The 18,806-nt window shown below is 42.0% G+C and overlaps 1 protein-coding gene across 2 annotated transcripts in view; it reads left to right on the forward strand.

Annotated features, from left to right (window-relative positions):
• The window catches only part of hdac8 (histone deacetylase 8), a 46,777-nt gene extending 29,024 nt beyond the window's left edge, over nucleotides 1-17,753 (forward strand). Inside the window, exon 11 of one of the 2 annotated variants that reach the window (XM_020491309.2) lies at nucleotides 8,146-11,962. In XM_020491309.2, coding sequence (XP_020346898.1) covers nucleotides 8,146-8,168 — 23 coding nt within the window. In that variant the 3' untranslated portion in view covers nucleotides 8,169-11,962. Of the gene's footprint in view, nucleotides 1-8,145; nucleotides 11,963-15,392 lie in introns of those variants that run through there. The other variant, XM_020491310.2, reaches the window with a different exon arrangement.
• The last annotated feature ends 1,053 nt before the right edge of the window (nucleotides 17,754-18,806 follow it).

Below are 18,806 nucleotides of genomic sequence, written 5' to 3' on the forward strand. Positions count from 1 at the left end.
TTTATGTTGGTATTGCCCTCGGGTAGCCTGTTTCTGGTCTCCGGTTCCGGAATGGCTGAAAATGCATAGCATTGATCTAAAATTGACCTAAGAAATAGTACTGTTAGGACATCTGGAGAGATGTCAGTCAATTACTAATACTCTTAGTAAAAATATTTATCTTCAACTCGCAATCTGTGGATTAGATAGATTGAAATTGTACGTTAAACATCACGGCATAGTTGAAAGATATGTGTTGCGTAGAAACCCGAAGTGGGTGGCCAGCAGAGATAGATGGAATGGGCTGAGGGTTGGTATGTGGAACTGGAGACAAGTGGGAGTGGTGTTGCTGTGTGGGAGATAGAAAGATTGTCAAAGATAAAAGTAAGAAAATAATAATAAAATGTAAATTTGAATTACACTGAGGGGCAGTGTTTTTACAACTGCCTGAGGCTGATGTCGTGCAGGTGTTTGTACACATGCATAAACAGTCATGGCTAAAAGGTACTATTTAATGAAGCTGCAAGTTGAGGACTTGAGGCGTCTGTTTCTCAAACTAGACACTATAAATGTACTTGTCCTCTTGCTCAGTTGTGCACCGGGGCCTCCCATTCCTCTTTCAATTCTGGTTAGATCCAGCTTGCGCTGTTCTGTGAAGGGAGTAGTACATAGCGTTGTACGAGATCTTCAGTTTCTTGGCAATTTCTCTTATGGAATAGCCTTCATTTCTCAGAACAAGAATAGACTGACGAGTTTCAGAAGACGTGCCATTGGAACACAGGAGTGATGGTTGCTGATAATGGGCCTCTGTATGCCTATGTAGATATTCCATTAAAAAAATCTGCTGTTTCCAGATACCATAGTCATTTACAATATTAACAATGTCTACACTATATTTGTGATCAATTTGATGTTATTTTAATGGACAAAAACAAGAACATTTCTAAGTGACCCCAAACTTTTGAACGGTAGTGTATATTTTAATGTTGTGAGAGCTCCGACAGCTTTCTTATTAATGTTGCAGGAGATGATAAACGTGTGTGAGATAACATGACAAACACTTCGCTCCCAGAGAGTTGTCGAATACGAGCTGCGATTGATTAACACACAAGTAGTAAATACCTCTGCTCACTGCTCGTCACTTTACCGGAATTTCCAAACAACATCTGGGGGACATTTACGAGACTCTGAGCTCTGTTTAAAAATAGAGAGGGATAGAAAACATGGTTGCTTTTTGCCAGGCGCTGATTGGAATGAATGCTTGGGCAGTGCAAGTATGTGTGTGTGTGTAAGCGCGCACACACACACTGCTATGCAAACCCCCTAGTCTGTTAGCTCAGGCTGGCTTTTAATCATATGCAACAGGACTTGCTATAATGATGGGTTTTACCACACACACACACACACACACACACACACACACACACACACACACACACACACACACACACACACTACAATGCAATGCAAACAAATAGGAAACCAAACCATGCCTCTATAAAACGGTTGTTTGTCAAAAAACAATCTATACGGTGCCTTCAGAAAGTATTCACACCCCTGAACCTTTTTCCACATATTGGTACATTTAACATTGATTAAATTGAGATTTTGTGTCACTGACCTACACACAATACCCTATAATGTCAAAGTGGAATTATGTTTTTAGATTTTTATTTACTTATTATTAAAAAATGAAAAGCTTTGTCTTTTGTCAGTAATTATTCAACCCCTTTGTTATCCCAAGCCTAAATACATCCACGAGTAAAGATTTGCTTACATGGACTCTGTGCAATAATAGTGATTTAACATAATTTTTGAATAACTACACCACACACAATTATCAGTATGGTCCCTCAGCTGAGCAGTGAATTTCAAGCACAGATTCGCCACAAAACCAGGGAGGATTTCAACTGCCTCACAAAGAACGGCACATATTGGTAGACCGGTTAAAAATAAAGCTTACATTTGAATATCCCTTGGAGCATGGTGAAGTTACAAATTACACTTTGGAGGGTGTATCAATTCACCCAGTAAGTACAAAGACGCAGGCGTCCTTCTGAACTAAATTGCTGGAGAGGAAAGAAACCACAAGGATTTCACCATGAGGCCAATGGTGACTTTGAAACAGAGTTTAATGGCTATGATAGGACAACTGAGGATAGATCAACAACATTAGTTACTCCAATACTAACCTAAATGACAGAAAAAAAATAAAAGGAATCCTGTACAGAATCAAAAATATTCTAAAACATACATCCTGTTTTGCAATAAGGCACTGAAGTAAAACTGAAAAATGTGGCAAAGAAATGGACTTTATGTCCAGATTACAAAACAGTATGTTTGGGGTAAATACAACACATCACTGAGTATCACTTTTAATATTTTCAAGCATGGTGGTGGCTGCATCATGTTATGGGTATGCTTGTCATCAGCAAGGACTAGGGAGTTTTTAAGGATGAAAAGAAACAGAATAGAGCAAACACAAGAAAAATCCTAGAGGAAAACCTGATTGTCTGCTTTCCAAGAGACACTGGGGGACAAATTCACCTTTCAGCAGGACAATAACCTAAAAACACAAGGCCAATTATAAATATATACTGGAGTTAACTAGTGGACTAGTTTTCACTTAAATTGTCTTAAATCTTTGGAAAGACTTAAATTGCTGTCTAGCAATGATCAATAACCAACTTGTCTGTTTTAAAATAATTGTAATAATAATGTGCAAATTTAGTACAATCCAGGTGTGCAAAGCCTTAGGGACTCACAGCTGTGATCGCTGCCGAAGGTGACTAACGTGTATTGACTCGGGTGTGAATACTTCGATAAATTAGATTTCTGTATTTAGTTTTCAATAAATGTGCTAACATTTCTAAACCATGGGATATTGTGTAGATGGGTGAGAATCTATTTAATCCATTTTGAATTCAGGCTCTAACACAACAAAATGTAGATTTAAGAAGAGGGGTATGAATACTTTCTGAAGGCACTGTATGAGTGTATGATTGTCATTCTCACAGCTTTTGTTGGTTAAACGTGAAACAGCCTGTTTAATAATAGGAAATCAAAGCAGCATTGTCTGTATAGACACTGACGTGTTTGACCTGCCCCTTCTATTCAACACATATTCACCATCGCTATGCAATCACAGTGTTTACCTAACCATATTCAGACATGCATCGCTCTGAAACATGATATTGAAAGCTACAGATGGAGACCCAAGACAAAGGTTGTAAAGTGTGTGGCTGGTTATTCATTGGTTGGAAATAAGCTCTCTATCACCATGTTATGCAAGTGAAGTGTTACCTTTGTGTATTTACCTATTCTGTTTCCTCATTTGCATATCTGCTCTTGCTGAGGAAGTACATGACTTATACGTTTTGCATTTTGAATAACTGTCCGTCTGGGGAACTGCTGCAGTGTACGCGCGCACACACATCACAGAGGGAGAATGCAGTGTAGACAGACAACACAAATCATTTGTTGCATCTGGAATGTAGTTTTTTTCTCAACCCTGGTACTGGATGCTCAGTCTCCACATATACTGACTTTTTTTTATTTATAAACGCAACATGTAAAGTGTTGATCCCATGTTTTAATGAGCTAAAATTAAATATCCCAGATATTTTCCATACACCCAGAAAGCGTATTTCTCTCATTTTGTTCACACATTTTTTACATACCTGTTATTGAGCATTTATTGTCAAGATAATCCACCCACCTAACAGGTGTGGCATATTTAGAAGTTGATTAATCACCATGATCATTACACAGGTGTACCTTGTGCTTGGAACAATAAAAGGCCATTCTAAACTGTGCAGTTTTGTCACACAACACAATGCCACAGATGTCTGAAGTTCTTAGGGCGCATGCAATTGACATGCTGACTACAGGAATGTCCACCAGAGCTGTTGCCAGAATTGAATGTTAATTTCTCTACCATAAGCTGCCTCCAATGTCGTTTTAGAGAATTTGGCAGTACGTCCAACCGGCCTCAACTGCAGACCACGTACAGTACATTCAGGAGGTATTCTGACCCCTGGTCTTTGTCCACATTTTGTGACGTTACAGCCTTAATCTAAAATGGATTTTTTTAAATGATAAAATCCTTATTCTATACACCATGCCCCATAATGACAAGGCAAAACATTGTATTAAAAATAAACTAATCACATTTACCTAAGTATTCAGACCCTTTACTCAGTACTTTGTTGAAGCACCTTTGGCAGCAATTACAGCCTTGAGTCTTCTTTGGTATGATGCTACAAACTTGTATTTGGGGAGTTTCTCCCCTTCTCTGCAGAGCCTCTCAAGCTTTGTGAGGTTGGATGGGGAGTGTCGCTGCACAGCTATTTTCAGGTCTCTCCAGAGATGTCCGAGCTCTGGCTGGGCCACTCAAGGACATTCAGAGACTTGTCCCTAAGCCACTCCTGCATTGTCTTTGCTGTGTGCTTAGGCTCGTTGTACTGTTGGAAGGTGAATCTTCGCCCCAGTCTGAGGTCCTGAGCGCTCTCGAGCAGATTTTCATCAAGGATCTCTCCATACTTTGCTCCGTTCATCTTTCCCTCAATCCTGACTAGTCTCCCAAACCCTGCCACTGAAAACATCCCCCAGCATTTTGCTTTCACCACCATGCTTCACCGTAGGGATGGTGCCAGGTTTCCTCCAGACGTGATGCATTCAGGCTAAAGAGTTCAATCTTGGTTTCATCAAACCTGAATCTTGTTTCTCATGGTCAGTCCTTTTAGGTGCCTTTTGGCAAACTCCAAGCAGGCTGACATGTGCCTCTTACTGAGGACTGGCTTCCGTCTGGCCATTCTACCATAAAGGCCTGATTGGTGGAGTGCTGCAGAGATGGTTGTCCTTCTGGAAGGTTCTCCCATCTCCACAGAGGAACTCTGGAGCTCTGTCTGTGACCATTGGGTTCTTGGTCACCTCCATGATCAAGGCCCTTCTCCCCCAATTGCTCAGTTTGGCCTGGCGGCCAGCTCTAGGAAGAGTCTTGGTGGTTCCATACTACTTCCATTTAAGAATGATGGAGGCCACTGTATTCTTGAGGACGTTCAATGCTGCAGACGTTTTTCTTACCCCTCCCCAGATCTGTGCCTCGACACAATCCTGTCTCAGAGCTCTATGGACAATTCCTTCGATCTCATGGCTTGGTTTTTGCTCTGACATGCACTGTCAACTGTGGGACCTTTTATATAGACCGATGTGTGCCTTTCCATATCGTGTCCAATTAGTTTGAATTTACCATAGGTGTACTCAAAGTTTTGTAGAAACATCTCAAGGATGGTCAATGAAAGCACGGTGCACCTGAGCTCAATTTATACTCATAGCAAAGTTTCTGAATACTTAAGCAGATAACGTATTCCTGTTTTCCCTTTGTCATTATGGGGTATTGTGTGTAGATTGAGGGGAAAACATGTGGAAGAAGTCTTAATACTTTGCGAATGCACTGTATAACTACGCCAGCTCAGGACCTCCACATCCGGGATCGTCGGAGACCAGCTACCCGGACAGCTAATTAAACTGTGGGTTTGCACAACCAAAGAATTTCTGCACAAACTGACAAACTGTCTCAGAGGAAACTTATCTGCGTGCTTGCCGTCCTCACCAGGGTCGTAACTGACTTCAGTGGCCAATGCTCACCTTTGATGGCCACTGGCACATTGGAGAAGTGTGATCTTCACGGATGAATCCCGGTTTCAGCTGTACTGGGCAGATGGCAGACGGCGTGTATAGCTTTGTGTGGGTGAGCGGTTTGCTGGCGTGAACAGAGTGCCCCATGGTGGTGGGGTTATGGTATGGGCAGGCATAAGCTACGGACAATGAAAACAATTGCATTTTGTCAATGGTAATTTGAATGCACTTAATGCCATTCATCTGCCGCCATCACCTCATGTTTCAGCATGACTAATGCACAGCCCCATGTCACAGGATCTGTACGCAATTCCTGGAAGCTGAAAATGTCCCAGTTCTTCCATGGCCTGCACACTCACCAGACATGTCACCCATTGAGCATGTTTGGGATGCTCTGGATCAACGTGTAAGACAGCGTGTTCCAGTTCCCGCCAGTATCCAGCAACTTCACACATCCATTGAAGAGGAGTGGGACAACATTCCACAGACCACAATAAACAGCCTGATCAACTCTATGCAATGGAGATGTCGCGCTGAATGACGAAATGGTGGTCACACCAGATACTGACTGGTTTTCTGATCTACGCCCCTACCTTTTATCTGTGACCAACAAATGCATATCTGTATTCCCAGTCAGGTAAAATCCATAGATTAGGGCCTAATTCATTTATTTCAATTGACTTATTTTGTTATATGAACTGTAACTGAGTAAAATCTTTGAAATTGTTGCATGTTGCATCCACGTTCTCTTTCTTCCTCTTTACGACAGACAATGAATCGCTGAACGAACAAACTCAGCAAAAAAAGAAACATCCCTTTTTCAGGACCGTCTTTGAAAGATAATTTGTAAAAAAAAACAAATAACTTAACAGATCTTCATTGTGTAGGGTTTGAACATGGTTTCCCATGCTTTTAATGCAATTAAGGTCACAGTTATGAGAAGTTAGGACACTAAAGAGGCCTTTCTACTGACTCTGAAAAACCAAAAGAAAGATACCCAGGGTCCCTGCTCATCTGCGTGAACATGCCTTAGGCATGCTGCAAGGACATGAGGACTGCAGATGTGGCCAGGGCAATAAATTGCAATGTCCTTACTGTGAGACGCCGAAGACTGCGCTACAGGGAGACAGGACGGACAGCTGATCGTCCTCACAGTGGCAGACCACGTATAACGACACCTGCACAGAATCGGTACATCTGAACATCACACCTGCGGGACAGGTACAGGATGGCATCAAACTGCCCGAGTTACACCAGGAACGCACAATCCCTCCGTCAGTGCTCAGACTGTCCGCAATAGGCTGAGGCTGGACTGCAGGCTTGTAGGCCTGTTGTTAAGCAGGTCCTCACCAGACATCACCGGCAACAACGTTGCCTATGGGCACAAACCAGACAGGACAGGCAAAAAGTGCTCTTCACTGACGAGTCACGGTTTTGTCTCACAAGGGGTGATGGTCAGATTCGCATTTATCGTCAAAGGAATGAGTGCTACGCCAAGGCCTGTACTCTGGAGCGGGATCGATTTGGAGGTGGAGGGTCCGTCATGGTCTGGGGCGGTGTGTGACAGCATCATCGGACTGAGCTTGTCATTGCAGGCGATCTCAACGCTGTGCTTTGCCGGGTACCCTTCTTGCAGGCTCATCCTGACATGAACCTCCAGCATGACAATGACACCAGCCATACTGCTTGTTCTGTGCGCAATTTCATACAAGAAAGGTATGTCAGTGTTCTGCCATGGCCAGTGAAGAGCCCGGATCTCAATCCCATTGAGCACGTCCGGGACCTGTTGGATCGGAGGGTGAGGGCTAGGGCCATCCCCCCCAGAAATGTCCGGGAACTTGCCGGTGCCTTGGTGGAAGAGTGGGGTAACATCTCACAGCAGGAACTGGCAAATCTGCTGCAGTCCATGAGGAGATGCACTGCAGTACTTAATGCAACTGGTGGCCACACCAGATGCTGAATGTTACTTTTGATTTTGACAACCCCCCCCCCATTTGTTCAGGAACACATTATTCCATTTGTTAGTCACATGTCTGGAAGTTGTTCAGTTTGTCTGTTGAATCTTATGTTCATACAATTATGTACACATTAAGTTTGCTGAAAATAAACACAGTTTACAGTGAGAGGACGTTTCTTTTTTTGCTGAGTTTACATTACATTTAGACAAGTGAACTCTTAGTCACCGCTAGGCTACTCCTCCCGCACACACATACACACCTCCTTATCTAAACCAGGCTAACAGGAGGTTACTTCTCCTTTCATCTACAGATAAATCTGAATTATCACTGACAGCACTTCTGTCCACACTTAGCGGCATGCTAACGCTGTCACTGATGGCGAGGCTGAGGTGTGTGTGTGTGCGGGTACATGCTCTGTATGGACACAATGTCAGAGAAATTAATGCATTTTCTTCTGTGTGTTTTCACTTTGAGTCGTGAGTGTTTTCATTGTGCTTATTTCTAAGTATCTATGATTAATTTAACCCTGTTTTTCCCTCCCTCCATCTCTCCCCTCTGTTGTTTACAGGGAATTTGAAGAATGTGGTTTAAGAGCAGAGTCTCATGTTTCCAATCAGGGCCTCCTGGGGTAATGAACACACACACCAGGCTGATGAAGACCGTATGTCGGAGCTCCATCCTTTGCCAACGGGGAGGAGAGGGAGATGTTGGAGTGTGAGGGGAGGGGGGGGGGTGGAGCAGGAGAATTGTGGAAAAACATGACTTGAATGTTTCCAGGGGGATGTTTTATTGTAGGGGACGAGGAGGAGGGTAGGGTGCTGATTTTGCTGTTTCCGTTTTGTCTTTGTATAGTTTTTTTTTTTTTACTGTGGGGAGGAGATTCTGGTTTGACTAGCCATGGACCAGACTGAGAATTTCTGCTCTAAAAATGGCTTCCAGGGCCCGTATTCCCAAAGGGTCTGAGTATGAATGCTGTACTAGGATCAGAATTTGAAAATGATTTTAGCCTTTTAGATCATAATGAATAAGATTGCATGGCCCAGAATTCCTACCTTGTTATATTTTGCTTCTAAATTTTCAGTTTAGAACCTGGGCTATGGGTGGGTTGTAATATTAGACTTAAATGTGTACATATTTAGGCGTGGGAAGCATTTAGGATGGGCTATGTTAAGATTTGTGCTAAACGAGTAAAGCAGACATGTTGGGGGCTCGTGTTACCTCTTTAGCTGCTTCCCTGGTGCTGTATGTTCATGCCTCCCTGGGGTGAGTTTCCCAAAAACAAAGATAATCTTCAGCATTAAGATAATCTTACACCCCATATAGAGTATCCTGACAAGAACTTTGTTTTATGATCTTAGTGTTACAGATGATCTTCACTACATGAGTGCAGTACTTTTCAAGAGCTTTATATGGGCATTTTTCTTAACTGAACAAAAATATAAGCGCAACTATTTAAAAGATTTTACTGAGATACAGTCCACATAAGGAAATCAGTCAATTTAAATAAATTGGACCCTAATCTATGGATTTCACATGACTGAGCAGGGGCGCAGCCATGGGAGGGCATTGGCCCACCCTTCTTGGGAGCATGGTCCACCCACTGGGGAGCCAGGCCCTGCCAATCAGAATGAGTTTTTCCCCACAAAAGGGCTTTATTACAGACAGAAATAATCCTCAGTTTCATCAGCTGTCCGGTTGGCTGGTTTCAGACGCTGAATAAGTCTTATGTGGAGGTCCTGGGCTGGCATGGTTACAAGGTCTGCGGTTGTGAGGCAGGTTGGCTGTACTGCCAAATTCTCTAAATTGACGGAGGCGGCTTATGGTAGAGAAATGAACATTCAATTCTCTGACAACAGCTCTGGTGGACATTCCTGCAGCCAGCATGCCAATTGCATGCTCCCTCCACTTGAGACATCTGTGGCATTGTTGCGTGACAAAACTGCACATTTTAGTGGCCTTTTATTTTCCCCAGCACAAGGTGAACCTGTGTAATGTTCATGCGGTTTAATTAGCTTCTTGATATGCCACACCTGTCAGCCAAAATATTCCATCCACCTAAGTAGAAATGCTCAGTAACAGGGATGTAAACAAATTTGTACACAAAATCTGAGAGAGAAGCTTTTTGTGCGTATGGATCATTTCTGGGACCTTTTATATCAGCTCATGAAACATGGGACCAACACATGTTTATTTTTGTTCAGTATATATTGTACAGACTGTGTTTTTAAGTGGCATGTCAATGATCTGATCTCTTGTCTAATGAAATCTTTTACGCGAAAGCATCGGGCAAATTTGATTTCAGTCCTGTTCAAACCGCATGTTTTACTTTCAACTGTAAGTACATTAGGAGTGTAGAACAGTTTTAAAAAATAATTTTGCTTTTGGTTTCACAAAAGTACAACTTTTTTTATGGTTCACCTTTGCCGTCTATATGGTGTAAATAACATTTTATTTTATTTTATACAAACTGATTAAAACATGAGCTTCAATCACATCCAGTATAGGAAACTCACCAAATGTAGGTCTGTGTCCCAAATGACACTGTTCGCTATAGTGCACTACTTTTACTTTTGACTGGAGCCCTATGGGAATATAGTGCCATTTTGGATGCAGCCTAGAGGTGGGGAATCAAAGTGGGTTCCATGTGTGGAACAGAAGTTCTGTGTGATCTTTATGGATTTCGTTTAAACATTATGACCACAACCAGAACACACACACAGAGTACGCACACTCAGCGACAAACACACACACACTTTATGGATTCTGTGGTCAGAGTTGTGGTTTTCCTCAGAGTGCATGTGAAACTCATTAGTCTGTTTATGGGTTCGGAGGAAAGACGAAACTGATTGAAACTCCTATCTTGTAAACAGCTCTGTGACAGCCTATTGCGCAAAGACTCAGTAAAAAGGATGAATTTAGACAGAGTAGGGTAGTTCTGTCTTCCACCTCCTCCCCCAAACTCCCCATATGACTGCATGGAGACCAGAACAAGACAACTTCAGGGCCTGGATTCCCAAAAATATTTTAAGACATACTGTTTCTCTATTTAAAACATTGATAATTCCTCTATTTAAAACATTGATAATTCCTCAGATTTCTTAAAGACAATTTTGAACATTTGGCATAGAGCTGTTGCATGGCATATCACTTTATTTTTGGATTGGCAATATGGCCAAATTATCAGTCCTTTGCCAACCAAAAATATTTCTCAATCCACTTTATTTATTGGGCCTTTAATCATTTGAAGAAAAGTCCGTCTTCCACACCTCTCTCTCCCATGACCCAGAAACCGATAAGTGGTCAGGTGGTGATGACAATTCGTTAGTAGGCGACGGATGAGTGTCCTTCCCTCCTTGATAGCCACCTTTCATCAAGTTGTCATTTTTGTAAGAGTTTTGAAATCTGCCACACCCCCTTTTGATTTAGCTTCTTTTTGTTGTTGTTGAGAAAAGCATACACACGTTTAAAAACAATATGGAACTTATTGTGCCTTTTAAAATGACCTACACAACTCATTTAATTTGTTTTTAATCACTTCTCACTTATTTTGGGCTCCACCACTGTAAATGTAATTCAACAGATGAAGTGCGGTCATGTCTAGAAGGGATGCCGCTAATGTGAAAGTGATGTCAGTTTACATATTCAAGTCAAGTCGGAAATCATTTTAGCTAACCCTAACACTTTTCCTAACCTACTACCTTAATTATCCTAACCAGCTGCTTAAGTTTTGCTGACTTAGGAAAAGGGAGGCAAGAGAGGGCAGAGTAAAGAGGACGCAGGAGTTGCGCAAATCCAATTGAGAAAAGGCATGGCTTCCATACATTAACCATACACATCCTATCTGCCTGACAGCTTTACTAAAGAAACTCAGAGCCTTGTGTATAGATAAGAACGTTTACTCTCCTCCCCAGCCTGAAATCAAACTCCCAACTCTATTCATGCTGTTGAATAGCACACCTGCCTGCCATGTCCCGTATGACGACTAGACTGACTGCATCAGGCCTTCCCAACGACATTTTATGCAAAACATCATGTTTCCCTCCATAGGATGTCATCATTTGATTTGAATATGACATCAGTTGACCTTTTTAGATTATGAATTGTTTTGTCATAAGATAAGTGTTTGCTTTAGGGCTCAGTCTATAATATAACTAGGCTTGCAAAAAAAATGTATCAAAGGAGAGTTGTTGAACATTACAAGCTGACGTTCATTTGCGTTTATGTGGGTCGGTCTGTTTTTACCCGTTTTTTTTCAAGTTTTACATTCAAGAGGGAAATTGAAAACCGTTCGTCTCATTTGCATAACGTTTTCTCACCGGGGAGAAAGAGGACTCCCCGTACTTCCATACATCATGCTTGAGCCTCATCTACATGAGAACTGTCCCCGCGCACTGACGGGACTTGACCACAATAAAGACAGATGCTCGCAAGCCTTTATGTGGTTAACTGAAAAGGAATTAAGGCGCGTGGTGTTTTAAAAGAAGGTGCCTTGGCATGTTTTCTTTTCTCTCTCTGACAATATTGAGACGAATTGTTAAAAATCAATGCATGAATGAACAGAGGATCTGAAAAAAGGCTGTGTTGTCAATGGGTCTGGGTTGATAGAACCTCGAATTTTGGGAAATGTTTCGGTCTGTCATTTTATTTCACGATGACATGAGTTATTTGACCTATAGTTGTAACAGAGGACTTTAAAATATTAAATAGGCCTACCTAATTGATGACAGCATCCACGGTGTCTGTCTAAGTAGGCTAGTGCGAGTGTGTTGGCCCACACTGTTTTTCATTTTGGTGACACATTTTATGTTGTGCAAATCATCAGTTATTGTTTCAAGTGCATTGAGAGGTGTTGGGGGTATGCGTTCCCTCATGAATGATAATCAGTGAGATGGCTGTTGAGAATAGAATAGAACACTATTTGATCTGTGATTGTAGAGAAAGGCGCTCGCTCTTGAGAATAAAGAACATCTGCCTCAGTTGAGCGCTTTCATGACGGGCACACGGAAACTGTGGAAACTGGATCACTAAGGTACTGGAATTAACCATTAACCGAACCGTTTGTTGGGCGATAGCCCTTGTGCGTCTGTCCGATTCTCTTCCTACTCTTGGCCGGGATTTTGATGCTGTCCAGCCACAAACGCACTTCGCCCGCCGCTTCTTGAGGGTCGAGTGAGTGAGCGAGCGAATGAATAATCCTTTAGATTCAGTAACAACACCATTGAGGGAACTCTGCCCGAGTCGTCCAGTCTAGAGAGAAATTGAGAGTGAAGGCGAGACGCTGCACGGGGACAATGTCCTGATCCACAACCGTTTACTTTATGGCTACAGTTTAACAGGACCTAACGGACGACTTGCTAAATATAGACCACTATTAACAAACGTTTTAGTTGACAACAAAACATTTACTTACTGGTGTGGTTTTGCGAGTTGATTTGGGTTCATTACACATCTCACCAATCCTCTCCACACACGGACCTTCTCTGCTGTGCTGAACGTTTTTCTAAAAGGTTTGTTCTTGCCTGTATACATTTTCTGTTAATGCTATTTGTAAGTTTATTTGACATTGCCCATGGTTTGCATTACTATTTGTTTTCTTTCGCAGAGCAATAAGGCAGAGTGTGCACTTGTATTCGCCAAACACTTGCTTTGTTTTTTTACAGTTTTCCGATCTGCATTCTGAAGTTTGCCTACACCCTGAAATGAAATACATTTTACGCGCGATTTGAACGATTTATGACACTACTCAATAACATTCATCTCCTAAAAGCCTAGATTTGAATAAGCTATTTAGTCAATTTGACCAAATTTGCAAATGGGGTCAAAAAATGTCACAAACATGAGTTAGCCTATATGTGTTATGCAAAGTAGGCTGGCTATACGTTAATGGCATTTTGTAGGGTGATTAAATATCCTTTCTGCGTTGTTTCCTCCACCCCATAGTTAAATGTGTTGATTCAATTAAAACAAGTGGCCATGCTAAGCCTCAGCATATGGTGAAGGTGTGTGTGTGCAGATTGACGTTTCAATTTGTTCGTCACGCATGGTAATTGACACCGCAGTTGTTGGGAGAGATGAGACGCATTTTATGCTCTTTCAGGTCTGACCCTCAAGTCCACCGGGAGACCGATATGATTAACCATATTACTGAAAACCTGTTCCAAGTAACTTCTATAGTGATTGTCTGACATAATGTGATTAGTTTATATAGGCTAAATATACTAGCCTTGCTAATTGACAAAGGTAGGCTATTCAATCAACAGTTTGTCTTCTTGGCAATAGGTTTTAATGAAGCAATTTAGTGAGACACATACCACTTCAATAGGCTCTGTTGGAATACTTTCAAAAAGCATTCTCCTTCCTTGAGGAAGGCATAATCACAGATATAAATGGAAGGATATTTGACAGTGGTTTAAAGTACTTAAATAAAATACTTTAAGGTACTGCTTAAGTAGTTTTTTGGGGTGTCTTTACTATTTATAATTTTTACAACTTTTACTGCACTACATTCCTCAAGAAAATAATGTACTTTTTACTCCATACATTTTCCCTGTCACCCAGAAGTACTAGAGAACATCCCTACTGCCTCTGATCTGGCGGACTCACTAAACACAAATGCTTTGTTGAAGTGTTTCCCTGGCTTTCCGCCCAGTAAATAATAGACTACATTGTGCCGTCTGGTTTAAAACCAAATACTTGGACTTTTACACCAGTAGTATTTTACTGGGTAAACTTTCACTTTTACTTCAGCCATTTTCTATTAAGGTACCTTTTTACTTTTACTCAAGTATGACAATTGGGTACTTGTTCCACCACTGATATTTGAACATGGCCCAGTGTCTCTCCTTCCTCCTATCGGTCTGTCTGTCTTCCCGTCAGCATCATCAGTGTAATAGAAAGCTGTTGTGTTGAGGAACCATGTGCAGTCAGTCTGCCTCTGACAGTAATCATCCAATGAATAATGAACACAAAGGACCAGAGAACACACACAAAGTGGTGAATACCAAACAGCTGTCAATGGCAGGCCACAGAAGATGACGGGTGTGTGTGTTCTATAGGCCCAGTGCAGCTGCATGCATGCCTGTAGCAATTATCCTCTCCCTAAATATGGGCTGGGGCAGGAAGGGGGTTGGATGAGTGTGTGTCTCAGGAAGGGGGTTCCAGTGGATCAGCACATACAATTAAGCGATTAACTGCCTAAAATGACAGCCTCATGACTGGACGTGTGTGTCCCTTTCACGCAAACATGCACGCACCCACATACATACATATTGCCCTGAGAAAAGGAGTGTGTATGTTATCATGTGACTCAGACTTCAATGGGTCTGTTGTCTTTTAACCCTATTATGAAGCCCAGACAGTCAGTCAGTCCCCTCTCTCTGAGCCTATGGTATTTTCATGGTTAATTGACTTAGTCTGTATCCCAAGTTCCCAAACCTTGGTTGGTTCTGGTCAAAAGTAGTGCACTATAAAGGGAATAGGGTGCCATTTGGGATACAGCCTTTCTCTTTGTAATGTAAAAAGCAAAAAAATATGTATTTTTTGTTTGTTTGTGTGACCCACCAATTAAATTAGACAATGATTTTTAGCCGGGACACAGTCTCCAGTCTCAACTTAGCGGGTAGCCTAGTAAAACAATTGACTTCTGGCTGTTAGAGCAAAGAAAATGAATTTTATCATCACTCTGTGATCCAGCCGCTATGATGTCATATCTCTTATCAGAACCTTGTATGTTTTTAGTACTCTCTGTTATCTCTTCCGCCTTGTGTAGTGTCCCTGTTTGATGACGTCATCGTAACATCTTTTCCTCATTCCCAGGCATCCCCAGGTGATGACCTCACTACTGTTCTCCAGCCCCACCCACGTTGTCATGAAGGACCGCGAGCTGCCGTCATCCTCCCTCACCCTCCTCCACTACACCGGGACGGCAGTGCCTGTCAAGACACCCGGGGGTGGCCCCTTACCCTCCTCCTCCACCACCCTCCACACCTCCACCTCTCCATCCCTCTCCAAACCTCCGCCATTCTGCCTGCAGTCCCTCCAGACCGGCCCTCACCTCCTCGCCAGCATGCAGCTCCAGAAACTCAACTCCCACTACCAGAGTCTGGCTGGAGGTATAAGTGGCGGCGTAGCCTCTGGGCCTACGTCAGGACCTCAGAGGGGGTTTGGGGCCTCAACGCTGGGCTCGGCGGGGCAGCTGGTGGGGGGTACCCCTGGAGGTGTTGGAGGGAGGAATCAGGGCTGTGGGGGGATTATTGACTCTGACCCGGTGGACGAGGAGGTTCTGATGTCGTTGGTCGTAGAGCTGGGGTTGGACCAGGCTAACGAGCTGCCTGAACTCTGGCTAGGACAGAACGAGTTTGACTTCATAGCGGATGTACCTGCCGGATGCTGACCCACCCAAATGGAGGGATGAAATGAGGAGATTTGTGCTCTCTCATTCTTTCCCTTTCATTACTCTCTAGGTTGGATTGACATAAACTCTAATGTCCCGGCTGGGTGCTCACCCAAACACACGAAATTAGACATTTTTTGGGGGTCACCCTCTGTTTTTCTCTAAAGGACAAGTTATGAACACAACCTGACCCAAAAAGAGCATGCTGTTCTCTTGTTTTTCCTCTGTATCCCGTTCTAAATTTAAAGGAGAAAGGATAGACACAGGGTCTAATGTTTTTGTGTGTCTCACAGAAAATACTATGTTACTGAGGGAACCTGAGCCTCGGGCCTGTCTGTCAATTTCACTCTACTTCCCAAGGGCCCCCTACACACACACCAGCAGAAGGAGGGATGGATGGTATTACGATCCGGTAATGGAAGTAGCAGCCGTGAAACAGGCACTTGTCACTTATTCAGTTACCCCAACATTCAGGAGAGTTCAGCGGGTTTGATGGAACACCAGGGTGTGTGTGTGTGTGTGTGTGATTATTCAGGTCCCTGTGACATAAGACAGACATGACAGGAGGCATCAGAAGCCTGTGTAGTCTCGGTAACCTGACCTGTATGGTGCTGTCAGTGTCTGTATCTAAATAAATTAATGAGTCTTAACGTCCATGGTCTTCGTGTACCTGGTAACTCTGTAGGTGAAATGAATCATAGTTCCTGCCCCATCATTCTCTCTATTATAAGTCTCTTCATCTGTCGTCGTCCCCCTCCATCTCTGTCCCCTGTGGTCCTAGAGCCAAAACGCTCCATTACTACCTACTCTGCTGTTGTACTGTCAATGTGTATGTCCAAAATGGCACCCAATTCCCTATATAGCGCACTACTTTTGACCAGGGCCCATGTACTACTTTTAACCAGAGCCCTGTGTGTCCTGTTCAAAAGTAGTGCTGTGTGTTTTTATATATATATTAGAGAATAGGGTGCCATATAGGACATGCACAATAGTTCCTGAGGGTTACATGTAATGAGGCGGTTAAAGAAGGGTGATTTTAAAAAATATATTGTATTTTTTTTGGAGGGGGGTTGACTTGTGAGAGCTGAAGGCTAATTAATTATAAACTAATGACTGTGTAAATTATATATATTTTTGAACAGTACCTGTTCAGAAGACTACAGAAACAAGATTACCTCTTAATAAAGAGGAAACATTCCAATTGACTAAGTTCCCATGTTCCAAGTGTGAGTCACTTGGCATCATCATGCTTCTTTCACCATGTGATATGTTGGTGTTTTTACCGTTTCGAGTTAGTCAGTCAGTAGGCCGACAGTAGACCAAAGCAGGAGTAGGCTACATATCTAAACAGGGTCCTTATTGTTTTGTAGTTTTAGTTGCTGGATCACTTGATCGTAAGAGAGCACGAGTGTGTGTGACTGCTTGCATGGGAAAATATTCCTGTAAGTTTCCCTTTAAGTTTTGACTCTACGGAAATGCAAGATAACTACACCAACTTATTTCCTAATCAGAAACCCTTTGAGCTTCCAGACTAGCAAGAACATTTACTTTTCATTAAATGTTTGTTTTACTTTCCTTATGACATTTCAGATATTTTTGTGGTCATGTTCTTTTTGTTTTAGCTTGAGAAACACTTCTTGCTATTGATTTTGTAAAGGAAAAAAAAGTTGGAGAAAAAAAAATGAATCACTTGTCTAGCTACTGCACTGATTGTATGGTCCTAAGTTTCTCTCTTTTAAATCACACCTTTTTTTTAAATTGAGGCCTTATTTTAGAAAGGGAGAGGGACCTATTTCTTTTTTTTTCTCTCTTTTCTTTTTGTTTTTGAAATGACAGATGGAATCATAACTGATGTTGATTTTTGTTTTAGCACTTTCTCCGTTTGCATCTCATTTGTATCTTTATGAAAATATGTACTAGATCATATTTAAATGCTTGTATTTTTGTTACTTCACTGCATTTGGGGTGGAAAATAAAGAATACCAAACCTGAATCGTATTTGTCATTTCGCCGACCAGATGCAACATTTGTACATATTATTTGAGTAAATTCATTCATAAACTCTTGATTGCTGAGAACTGTTAACATTTTATAACATGTCGCCATCTAGTGGTGACTTCTCAAATCAACAGGTCACGCAAGTCTTATAATGAAAGGAAAATGGGCTGTTGGCCTATACAGAAACAGAACAGAATATTCGTAGGCATGATTTTTTAGAAAGATTTGTCAAACATATAAAAACACACCATTGATAGGCTACAACAGACACACTGTTGCATGTTTATTGAGGGCCAGGGGTCAAGCATAATGCGGTGTCTTTGTGTAAGTCCTTAACTTCTGTAACTATGAGAAGATAAATAGAGCATACACTTAAAGCATAGTGACTAGTGACATTTGCGCCTCAGAACAGCTTTATTATCTCGCGCCGCATAAACTGAAGGGCCCGCTGGCATTTCCTGAGAGATATGGACAATTTAAAATGAGAGGCTCGGAGAAGACAAAAACACATAGGCTACAGTACATACCAATATATATATATTTATTAGGATGAAGACATGTAGGCTAGACTTGCGAATCAGTATATTCATTGTCGGAAAATAAGTTAACCTGTATGTGCGTTGCTTAGGCACATTATCATTTGAGAATATAGTAATGAATGTAGGGAGCGGGAAGCAAACCCAGATCTCTGGCGTGTTAGGCAAACATCCTACACATCACACCAATAGTGTTAATACACTTGGTGAGAATTGTCACATGGCTCAAATAGCGAGGATCGCTACACTGCCATTCATTCGAAATATATAAAACATTTACAATTATATAAGAATCAGTGAGAG

The sequence above is a fragment of the Oncorhynchus kisutch genome, linkage group LG9, assembly GCF_002021735.2.
Source record: "Oncorhynchus kisutch isolate 150728-3 linkage group LG9, Okis_V2, whole genome shotgun sequence".
Lineage (NCBI taxonomy): Eukaryota > Metazoa > Chordata > Actinopteri > Salmoniformes > Salmonidae > Oncorhynchus > Oncorhynchus kisutch.